Below are 12,352 nucleotides of genomic sequence, written 5' to 3'. Positions count from 1 at the left end.
TTCTAAGTTCTAGGGGACTTATGACCACAGAAGTTGAGTCCCATAGTGCTCAGAGCCATTTGAACCATTTGTTTTTTTGAAGTGTATTACACTTCCCAGTCATACTAATTTCACCACCGGTGGAAACTCTGGATAAACAACTTTTGCAGCGCGTGCCGCTGCGAGACGTCCAGGTAAATAGTCAGTGAAATTCTGGAAGGTACCGACTCCAGCGCAGTGGCCAGCTGCGCTAGGTTTCTCTATTGAGCATCCATGGCACGAACAGCGCGATCGAGGTGGTCCCACAGGTTCTCGATTTGCTTTAAATACGGGATGTCTGGTGCCCAGGAGAGTACGGTAAACTTATCCTTGTGGTCTTCGAACCACGCAAGTACACTGCGAACCGTGTGACAAGTTTCATTGCTTTGCTGATAGACGACATCGCGCCGAGAACGTGAAAACTACATGCAGGGGTGGACATGGTCCCTAAGGATGGATACATACTTGTGTTGATCCAGTGTGCCTTCCAGAATAACGAACCCATCCAGGGAGTACCATGAAGGCATTCCGGAGACCTTACCGCTCACTCCTTATTTACTTCCAGACGTTTCACACCGTACACGTCAACGGCCGTCTGTCCGATGGGGCATGAAATGTGAACCATCTGAAAAGGCCATCTCTCGCCACTCAGTGCACGTCCAGTTGAGGTACTGGCGTGCAGATTTTTGCTTCCGTAGCTGATGAATGAACCGCACTTAGCATCGTTGCATGAACCAGGGGCCTGCTGCGGAGACCGATAGGTAATAAATTTCGCAGAACGGTAATTGAGGAGACACTGTTGGTAGCCCCGTAGTTCATCTGGACGGTCAGTTGTTCAACAGTTGCACTTCTGTTCGCTCGTACACATCTACGTACGCATCGTACATCCCTGTAATCTGTGGCCTGTTGTGCAGCATAGTTTCCTCGGTGCATTTTGGATAGCGCCACTTTTGCCATGCTCGTTGTACCTTCACCACGGCGGTACGCGAACAGTTCACAGACTTTCGTTTCGGAAATGCTTCCACCCATGACCCGAAAGTCAGTGGTCACATACTTTTGGACTTAAGATAAATCGCTCCGTTTCTGTTTTATGACAAGAACTGCACTGTTTTCCTCGTCATCCAGGCACGCTTTATATACCCTCCACTGCCAGTGCTTCCACCTGCAGGATCCGTGAATGGAACAGAAAGGAAGGTGGGAGGGTGACAGCTGTACCTGAAGTATCCCCGCAATTCACTGTAAGGCAGTTTGGGGGTATAGATGTAGTTTTTTTTCTATCGTAATTACTCATTACTGCTACAGCAATAAGACCTAAGGTGTGCATATAAATAACGCAACGGTGTTTCCGCTTTCTCTGTAACTGTTAGGTTTCTGCAGAACAGCGCCGCATTTTTCTTTCACTGTGAGTGGGAAGGTCGCCGCAAAGCAAACGGCGGCACTCGCGTCCTACCGACGGCGGAAGACTCGTGGCGAGGGCCGTAATATCCAACTCAAGAACTGGCAGCAGCTGCCTAAAGCAATTTTCTCTCTGCTTATTTTCCTACCTCTCCACAAAAAGAAGCTGCGTGGGTGTCTACAAAGTTTTTCACTGTGAGTCTGCTTTAGACTTATCTTCCATGCCTGCCGCCACGACAATTTTCGAAGTGATATACATTATCCGCAGCAACTGCCGTTGGCATGGACAGTCAGTAAGTGCCTCAAGCAAGAATTTTCTGAAATTGCCGTGTCTGTTTGATTTGAAGAAGTGCGACAAGCTCAGGCGCCACCGTCGCTCTGTGGGAAACCTCTTATGATCCAGATATCGAGCACACTGGCGCACTCTGGTCTCGGATTTGTGAGGAAAGCGGTTCGTACACTCTGCCGGCCATACACATTTAGATTTCCTGTGGTTTCCCTAAAACACCTAATGTAAATACCAGGAAATTTCCTTTCAAGATGACCGATTTCCTTCCTCAGTTGCAGCTTGTTCTCCATCTCCAATGACCTCTTCCTCGACGGGATGTTAAACCCTGATCTTCCATTTTTCCTTCCTTCGTGTAAGCTCGGTCAGATCACCTGCTGTGACACGCTTCGTCTTATATGCTGATGAGATCTGGTTACTCTTCCACATGTACCTCTCACTGAATGATAAACTGAGAAGTCACAGATGTTGTTGTTGTTGTTGTTGTTGTTGTTGTTGTTGTCTTCAGTCCTGAGACTAGTTTGATGCAGCTCTCCATGCTACCCTATCCTGTGCAAGCTTCTTCATCTCCTAGTACTTACTGCAACCCACATCCTTCTGAATCTGCTTAGTGTATTCATCTCTTGGTCTCCCTCTACGATTTTTAACCTCCACTCTGCCCTCCAATGCTAAATTTGTGATCCCTCGATGCCTCAGAACATGTCCTACTAACCGGTCCCTTCTTTTTGTCAAGTTGTGCCACATGATATAGACGAAAATCTACTCTATGTTAGTAGTGCAGCTTAATGATATTCCGTCTTTTGTGAAATATAATGCATATGTATTGCCTTTTTTATGTAGTACGTCATATGACTAATGTGCCACCTAGTTTTTATCTGTTTTCTCCGCCAAACCTATCCTTTACCTTAGGTTTCGTTTTTATTTTTATTGTTTTACTCTTGGTTTTGCTATGTTGTTGCGATGTATCTTACCGTCTTTGTTGAATAACATTCTTCGTTTTTAACTATTTTTTAACCTATGTTTAGCTCGTCGAACGCGTTCATCGCTACGTTGAGCTGGTATTCACGACACCTGGTGGCCGTGTTTGTTATCTTGTACGTAATGTCATGTTTCGTTATTCAGTTGTACTCTGAAGCTAGATACTTATACATGACGCTATATTGTCTATATCATACTCCCTACCTCCACTGATATGTTCATTTTAATTTATGTTCTTATAAAGTTTTGTCAATTTTATTAATTTAAAGAAAGCTGTGCTCCTCATTAACTTTGTAAACTTTCTTCAGATATTCTGAAGAAGAGTTTACTCGAAGAGCGTCAATATAGATGAGTTGCTGAACTTCAAGGAACTAAAATTTTTTTGCAGCGATCACAAAAGCAGTGTGTAAAAAATTTACATGTCTGTTAAATGGTCGCACGTGTCTTACGTGGTCATATGCCACATCTCAAAGAAAAAGTGGTACACGTGTTTCGAACGGCACTCCGTATCATTACTCCAAGTGCTAGGCCGTTTATTATAAAGAAGAATACAAGTTGATAACGTTCGTTCTGTTCGGAATTTCCACATACTGATATGCCTAACAGGATGGTGTACCCAGAGCTGGGTCTCATCTGAAAAGAAGTCCTGCCGCTACTGCTGCGTCCGGTGTTGAATTAGAGCGCACCAGCATAACAGCGCGCCTCTCTCTGCAAAATGGTCGCCGAACTGGCAGTCGGTGGTGCTGCAGGCGTCGTCGTCCTGTCCGGGTCGGCACTACTCTTACTGCTAATGAGGCCATTTTCAGTCCCCAGGACGTGACCCGGCCGTACGATCCTGCGCATACAAAGCGAACAACACGTCCTCCCTCGAGGGATGTAGGCGGTCGAGTCCACTGGCGTCGACCACGGTCCTCCTGAACCCATCGACCATAATCGTGTAACAGTCGTGGGATGTCGACCAGCACGAGCACTAATATCACGAAACAATAAACTGCAGTTTCAATAGGCCACGATGCTGCCACTGAGGAATTCGGACACGTGCTAGCAGACGTTTCTTCTCATGCGAGGCGTAACTCGATCGTATCACAAACAACAATCATTCCCGTTCGATTTGCGAATAAAAATGCCACTGTATGGACTTTAGTTATACACAGAATGTAGATGGCATTATTCATTGCTACTTTTTGCGGTTCCACTGATTTGTGTATCGAAACGTGCTGTACCCTTCATGCCAGTCTGAAGTTACTTGCGTGTCGCTTTCATGCTATTACAACTTTAACTGTCAGTAGTACACAAAAATAATGCAACTTACATCTTTTTTGATAATCAAGGACGCATTTGGAGAACTTAGCTGTATGTGAGTTTTCACATTGTCAGTAAGATAAACAGCATCGGTGGCGAATGACAGCAGAAGATTTACTTATGGGTTTTGCCTTTTTGAGGAATCTTCAGAATTTCTACAAGGGCAAAAATAAATAGAAATAGATAGTCCTAGCTAGCATAAGAAGATGGTAAAGAATTCTTAAATGCTATAGAAAAAAAACAGAAAGGAGGACTTCCATTTGCGGATAACGCATCAGTCATAAATAGCCAAAATCTTGTTAAATACCTAGAACGAAAAAGCATAAAACTTTAAAATTTTTTAAAAACTATTGCCCGAAACTGGGAACGAAAAGCCAAATTCGACTTGAAACCGTAAAAATGATGACGATTCTTACTTTCGGCGAAGGCATCCAGCAATGCTAAGATAGGGCCATACATGTAAAATTGAAACATACATATTGCAGCACACATTCTGGTAGTCGTGAATGCATAACAAGATACGTGCACGCTATGTTACACTGACAGGATGCGGACGAAGAGGACGGAAGTTCCAGCAGGCAGCGTTTATATGTTTGGAAATACATACAATAGGTAAAATGGCTCTGAGCACTATGGGACTCAACTTCTTAGGTCATCAGTCCCCTAGAACTTAGAACTACTTAAACCTAACTAACCTAAGGACATCACACACATCCATGCCCGAGGCAGGATTCGAACCAGCGACCGTAGCGGTCTCGCGGTTCCAGACTGCAGAGCCTAGAACCGCACGGCCACTTCGGCCGGCTACAATAGGTAATATTAAAGTAAAACATATAGTGGCAAGTAATGGCAATGAAAATGGAAAATGTGATAGTAGTAAAATAAACATAAAAGCAGTTAGAGAAAGCATAAAATATCTAACGTTATGCGCCATCTGTAACCATCAAGAGTTAAAACGAGATATACGTGAGAAATGAATAGGCATTGTAGCTCCTCTACGAAACACACATACATTACGTAAAGTTTAACGCTATTGAATTTGCGATCTGAAATTTTCCCGGCATATTTCCAATTTGAACAGTTCTCGGGTATCCGACCGGGTAGCGTCGTAATTTCTCCATAATATTTCGGCACACGTACACGCTGCCATCTTCTTGCTGGGGCACAGTGTATACAGAAAACCTACGCACGCCGACTTGTACCTAAATGCCTTCAGTTGCCACCACAACTCCCAGCGTGAAGGCGTTTTGTTCACAGGGCACGATCGATCTGCGATCAGGAGAGCTTTCCAGCAGAACTGCAGCTCCTCGAGACAACATTTCGGAAAAATGGGTACAACCAGTAGCAAATAAGACACGCACTCAGACAGACTGCGCCAAGAGAACAAGAAGAAGAAACAGAGAAAAACACAAGTCATTGGTGTGCATTCCCTTTGTCGGAAACACCTCAAGAAAAATCGGTAGAATTCTGGGGAAACACAATATGAAATGTGTATTCCGAACCCTGGTAAAAACCTCGACTCTACTGGGTTCAGTGAAGACCTAGGCCTTCGAAAACCAGGCGTTTATCAAATTCCCTATCAGTGCGGAAAATCATACAATGGGGAGACAGTCCGCACTGACAGTGCCGCGAACACAAGCGCCATACCGAATTACGCCAGGCCACTCAATCAGCCGTGGCTGACCATTGTATAAAGACTAGCCGTACTATGGACTATGAAAAGCCGGCCGCGGTGGACGTGCGGCTCTAGGCGCTTCAGTCAACTGCGGGACTGCTACGGTCGCAGGGACGAATGCTGCCTCGGGCATGGATGTGTGTGATGTCCTTAGGTTGGTTAGGTTTAAGTAGTTCTAAGTTCTAGGGGACTGATTACCTAAGATGTTAAGTCCCAGAGTGCTCAGAGCCAATTGAACCATTTTTTGACTATGAAAAAACAAAAATACTCTGTCAATCCTACTTCTGGGACTGCGTTACTAAAGAGGCCATCGAAATCCGACTACAGGACAATCTAATTAATAAAAACAGCGGCGTTCAACTTAGTCAGGCTAGGAACACTGCACTCAGCCTGGAGAGAAAGATGCGGTCCTAGAGATCGAGGAGACTGCAGACCCCAGTTCAGACGCAGGAGCCGCTTCCCCCACCACCTCCAGTAGCCCCCGCGCCGGCCGCACCGGAGACACCAGGAGAGGAACGGGTAACGGCCAGTATATATAGGGCGCCGAGAGCAACAACACAGCATTCGTCAGGAACCACGTGAAAATGGCAGCGTGTACGTCTGCCGAAATATTGTGGAGAAATTACGACGCTACCCGGTAGGATACCCGAGAACTGTTCAAATTCGCTGTTGAATTTGTTATTACCCCTTAGAAAATTACATTTTATCCTTCAAGGGGTAATTACCCCTTATGTTAAGAACCACTGTATTAGACAAAGCAGAGCGCCTGGACAGTTGGCATGCCTGCTGCAGTACTCACCGGTGATCCTGTGGACGCGGCCAGCCGTCATGGCTTGTCCCACCTGCCCCATGACCTGTGCGCCCAGGCTGAAGCCCAGCAGGTGGAAGTCTGCGTCGCGCGCGCCCATCCCCGCGATGAGCGCGTCCAGCAGGGCTGCCACCCTCTCGGCCACCACCGTCGTATTGGACGCCGCGTCGCGGTAGTCGCCGTCCGCCAGCCGCCCCCAGTGCACCGCCACGAAGTGCACGTCCGCCGCCTCCAGCACGGCTGCAACAGCGAGGCGCAGCTGCTATAGGTTCACTGCGTCAAAGATGAAGTTACACTGGACACTTGTACATCGTTGGAAATGGGTTCGAGATGAAAACAATAGCATGTAAAGTCTGGACTAGTATCCAGAGTAATCTACACTTAGATCTATATCACGACTTCGCAGTTCACACTGAAATGCGTTGCAGAGGGTTCTTCCCCACACCATCAGACTATTTCTCTACCCCTCCATTCCATAACATGTGCCGGAAAGATGAACACTTAAATCTTTATGTAATAGCTCTGATTCCTCTTATTTTATTACGACGGCGATTTTTCCCTATATAAGCCAGCGACAGTGAAATATTTCCATTGTCGGACGTCACAGTAGGTGAATAAAATTTCGTGAGAAGATCTCGCCGCAACGAAAAATGCGTTTTTTTAATGATTGTACCTCAACTAACACGATATCCGTGACATTTCCTCCCCTATTTCGCTATAATACATAACAAGCGGCCCTTCTTTGGACTTTTCGATGTCCCCCGTCAAACCTGCCTGGTAAGGATCCCATAACGCGCAGCATTGCTCTAGCAGAGGACGAACAAGTCTAGTGCAGGCTGTCTCTTTAGTAGAAGTGTTGCACCTCCTAAGTGTGCTGCTAATAAGGCGCAGTCTTTGGTTTGCCTTCCCCACAACTTTATCGGTATGATAGTTCCAATTTAAGTTCTTCGCAATCGTAATTCCAAGGAATCCAGTCGAATCGACAGTCTTTAAATTGTGTGCTTTATCGTGTAACCGTAATTTAACAGCTTTCTTTTCGCACTCCTGTGGATGACCTCAGACTTCTCCCTACTGAGAGCCAATTGCCATTTTTCGCATCATATAGATGTCGTGTCTAATCCATTTTGCAATTCGTTTTGATCTTCTTATAATTCTGCTAGACGGTAAATGAGAGCATCATCTGCAGATGATCTATGAGAGCTGTTCAGGCCGGCCGCAGTGGCCGTGCGGTTCTAGGCGCTACAGTCTGGAGCCGAGCGACCGCTACGGTCGCAGGTTCGAATCCTGCCTCGGGCATGGTTGTGTGTGATGTCCTTAGGTTAGTTAGTTTTAATTAGTTCTAAGTTCTAGGCGACTGATGACCTCAGAAGTTAAGTCGCATAGTGCTCAGAGCCATTTTGAACCAGCTGTTCAGATTGCCTCCTAAATCGTTTACATAGATTAGGAACAGCACAGGGCCTCTCACACTTCCTTGGTGAACGCCAGATATCAATTTTGTGTTGTTCGGTGATGTTCCGTCGATTACTAAGTACCTTGACGTTTCTGACAGGGAGTCACGAATCCAGTCGCACAACTGAGATGATACTCCATACGCACGCAGGTCGATTAGAAGATTATTGTGAGGAACGATGCCAAAAGTCTTCTGGAAATCTTGGAATATGGAATTAATTTGAAATGACCTGTCCACAGCACTCATTACTTCGTTACAATAAAGAGCTACTTGTGATTCACAACAACGATACTTTCTGAATCCAACCTGATTGTGTGTCGACAGATCGTTACCCTCGAGGAAATTCATAATGTCCGAGCACAGTCTTTGCAGAAGTTGATCATATGCAGTACTGCTCCGAAGGGTTGGTCACTTAATTTGCCTGACGCGAATCTCTTGTGTTTCCGTTGTTACAACTATACTACACAGCATTGTACCACCGTCTTCGTTCATCATAGGTGCACTGAAATTTCTTCATAATGAGGCTCCTGTTATTGTATGCAATATCATTAAATTCATGTCGGAAGAGCAATCGATGAAGCAAAAATCGGATTAAAAATGTGCTTGAGAGTATTGCAATTTACGAAAATGTCAGTTGATTGAATTTCCACGTGACACTTGGTCTGTATGTTACATTATCAGTATGATAGTAACCGATGTTGTCTGCTAAGCCACATTTTTACCCCTTTTTATGACATTTTCTTCTAACAGCGTGTAATCGGACTTGTGTTTTTTTAATTCTTTGTTTCGTCTTCGTTTAGTTGTTTTTTTTAATTATTTGTTTAGGTGACTATTTCTTATTTGGTACTCTAATGAGAAACAGTTGACTTTGAGCGTTTTCATTTGTCGAAGTATTGGTCATACTGACATGACTTATGGATACAATCGTATACAGGGTAACTAGCGGTAGCTTACAAGTTATAGGAGACAGGCATTCACGCGTAGGCTTCAGCTACCGAACTGCACCTCCGTTACCGCTCGGCGGCCGTTCACGGCTGAGGCCCACTGCAACCCCTGTTCTATTCCCACCGCGCCTTCTGTACAATTATGGACCAAGTGGTTTTGTCCACACACCGTCTTTTGCATTTCTCGTTGGCAACGTCTGATGTAAAGTTAAGGAGACGGATAACACAAACAGATCAATACTTCAGACGTAGCAACGGTCCTCCTCAGACTGCTGGCCACTAACAAATCTGTATCACGACATTATTACGTATGACCACTACAAAAGTGCTAAAATATTTATTGTTCTGCAATTAATTTAAGCATTGTGTAGTCGTTTGGCACACTCTAGAAGTTTCAAATGTTTTATGCCCCATCTCCCTTATTTTGAGATATAAGCTACACAGTGTGGTCAGAAACGATCCGAAAATTTCGTAAGTTCAGATGGTTCAAATGGCTCTGAGCACTATGGGACTTAACTGCTGAGGTCATCAGTCCCCTAGAACTTAGAACTACTTAAACCTAACTAACCTAAGGACATCACACACACCATGTCCGAGGCAGGATTCGAACCTGCGACCGTAGCGGTCACGCGGTTCCAGACTGAAGCGCCTAGAGCCACTCGGCCACATCGGCCGGCATTCGTAAGTTGGAGCTGTGTATAGCACATCATGTTGCCCAAAACATGTACCTTCACAGTACTAACTAGATAAATAAAATGACTGCATTTTCACTCTGCAGCGAAGTATTTCTTAGCAGATTAAAACTGCACGCCAGTCTTGGTGTCGAATCTAGGACCTTCGATTTTCGCTGGCAAGATTTTAGCAGCTTTATGGTGACTACATACTAAAATGTGGGGCACAACTTGGAGGTGTGTGTGTACGTCCCATCATGATACTAAAAAGCTACCCTCTGCGAGGCAAAATTGCGTGAGATCTTTTACATGGTCCTTCCTATAAAGTAACACTCAGAGGGAATCGTAGCACACTGATATTTTAAGCAAACTTGAACACAAGATATAATAACTGCTGCTGACTCGCAGCTGCCAAGTTCCGGCGCTCAAGGAAAGCCTAGCAGGGTGGATTGGGAAGCAGAATAATGATATGTCTCCGATTACATTTTTTTTTAGGGGAAGGGGCGGGACAGGGGGGAGGGAGATAGTCACTCTTCTGACTCGCTTCATGCGGCCCGTCATGAATTCCTCTATTGTTCCAGCCTCTTCATCTCAGAGTAGCACATGTAACCTATGTCCTCAGTTATTGGATGGATGTATTCCAATCTCTGTCTTCCTCTACATATTTTGCCCTCTACTGCTCCCTCAAGTACCATGGAAGTTATTCCCTGATGTCTTAACAGACGTCCTATCATCCTGTCCCTTCTCCTTGTCAGTGTTTTCCACATATTCATTTCCTCTCCGATTCTGCGCGAAATCTCCTTATTCCTTACCTTATCAGTCAACCTAATCTTCAACAATCGTCTGTAGCACAACATCTCAAATGTTTCGATTCTCTTCTGTTCCAGTTTTCCCACAGTCCATGTTTCACTACCATACAATGCTGTACTTCAGACGTAATGTCTCAGAAGTTTTTCCTCAAATTAAGGCTTACGTTTGGTGCTAATAGACTTTTCTTGGCGAGGAATGCCCATTTTGCCAGTGCTATTCAGCTTTTGATATCCTCCTTCCTCCGTCCGTCTCTGGTTAATTTGCTGCCTAGGTAGTAGAAGTCCTTAACTTCATTTACTTTGTGACCGTCAATCCTGATGTTAAGTTTCTCAGTCTTCTCATTTCTGTTACTTCTTATTACTCTCGTCTTTTTTAGATTTACTCTCAATCCATGTTCTGTACTCATTAGACTGTACATTCCACTCAGCATATCATGTAATTCTTCTTCACTTTCACTCAGGATAGCAATGTCATCAGCGAATCGTATCATTGATGTCCTTTCACCTTGAATTTTAATTCCACTCCTGAACGTTCTTTTATTTCCATCATTGCTTCTTCGATGTACAGTAGGAGCGAAAGACTACATCCCCGTCTTTCACCGTTTGTAATCCGAGCACTCGTTCTTGGTCGTCCACTCTTATTATTCCCTCTTGGCTCTTGTACACATTGTATATTACCCGTCTCTCCCTATAGCTGACTGGGGTAAGCTATAGGGGAGGGGTAATTACAGGTTAATTCTTGCTAAACCGCAAAAGCAGCAGCCAACCACTTTTAATAATGCTGTTTATTAGGAACAAACAACTTTTTACCGGTTTCGAACCGACGGCCATTCACGTTTAACAGCTTTGCTTCATACTGCCGTTGAGATTTTAAGTGAACAGCAGTCTGTCAATGAAAAGGTGTATGGGAAAACAGGAACGGTGTTATTTGTTCTTAATAAATGGCGTTGTTAAGTGTCCAATTACTGGTTCACTTTTTCTGCAAAACTTAGCATGTATTTTTTCATAGTCATGGTCTTTCGATGAAGGAGCCTCCTAGAAGATTGTGAGCCTAAAGACTGAATACAGGCACAATCGGGCGTACCCTGGTAACGGTGAAAGATTTCACCGGCTAATCCTTCTAACACAAGATAAAGTTAAAGTCCAAAACCAAATTAACATCAAGATGCAACGGCCTTCATCAAGACCACCCCTTGTGACAATCTCGATACATATTGAGGGATTCTCTAGTCATAAGAGTGTTTTATTAGCAGACATGTGCTATAAGCATAAATGCGACGTATTGTTGGTGCAGGAAACACACCGGGGAGCCACTAGCCACAGACCTAAAATAGCAGGAATGGATTTGGCCATTGAAAGACCTCACGATAAGTATGGGAGTGCGATTTTCATCAGACCCGGGCTCAACGTAACATCAGCCGCAATGACAGAACTAAATAACATTGAAGTACTTACCATTCGCGCCCAGAAGTTCTCTGTGACGTCTGTGTACAAACCACCAGATGTGGACTTTGTTTTCCATGAACCAAACAATTTTACAAATGACCATATTAATTTTGTCATGGGTGATTTCAACTGCCATGGTGAACATGGGGATATAATGAGACTGATGATAATGGTGTACAGCTTGAATCCTGGGCTGACACTAACGACCTACAACTCATTCATGGCCCAAAACAGCCAGCATCGTTCAACAGCAGAAGACGGAGAAGGGGATATAATCCTGTCAACATCTTTGTGAGTAGGAAGTTGGCAGCACAGTGCATGAAGCTTGTTGAAGAACCTATCCCAAGTACACAACACAGACCCGTCGTTTGTGTTGTGAATGCCATGGTTAAACCAGAGGAGGTGCCTTTGCGAAGACGGTTTAATTTCAAAAAGGCAGACTGGCAGAAATTTAAAGAGCAATTGGACGAAGACATTGAGAAAATCCCTCCTCGACCACATGAGTATGGTAGATTTATCGAGTATGGTAGATTTATCGATCTTGTGAAATGGATCTCAAGGAAAAACATC

General features: G+C 44.6%; 1 protein-coding gene across 1 annotated transcript in view; it reads right to left on the bottom strand.

Annotated features, from left to right (window-relative positions):
• LOC126252401 (phospholipase A1-like) overlaps window positions 1-12,352 on the bottom strand; it is a 440,511-nt gene that overhangs the window by 44,577 nt on the left and 383,582 nt on the right. Inside the window, exon 4 of the mRNA XM_049953291.1 lies at window positions 6,454-6,702. Within this exon, the coding sequence (XP_049809248.1) occupies window positions 6,454-6,702 (249 nt within the window). The remainder of the gene's footprint in view (window positions 1-6,453; window positions 6,703-12,352) is intronic.

The sequence above is a fragment of the Schistocerca nitens genome, chromosome 4 (genome assembly GCF_023898315.1).
Source record: "Schistocerca nitens isolate TAMUIC-IGC-003100 chromosome 4, iqSchNite1.1, whole genome shotgun sequence".
NCBI lineage: Eukaryota > Metazoa > Arthropoda > Insecta > Orthoptera > Acrididae > Schistocerca > Schistocerca nitens.
This window is presented reverse-complemented; position numbering and strand designations above follow the sequence as displayed.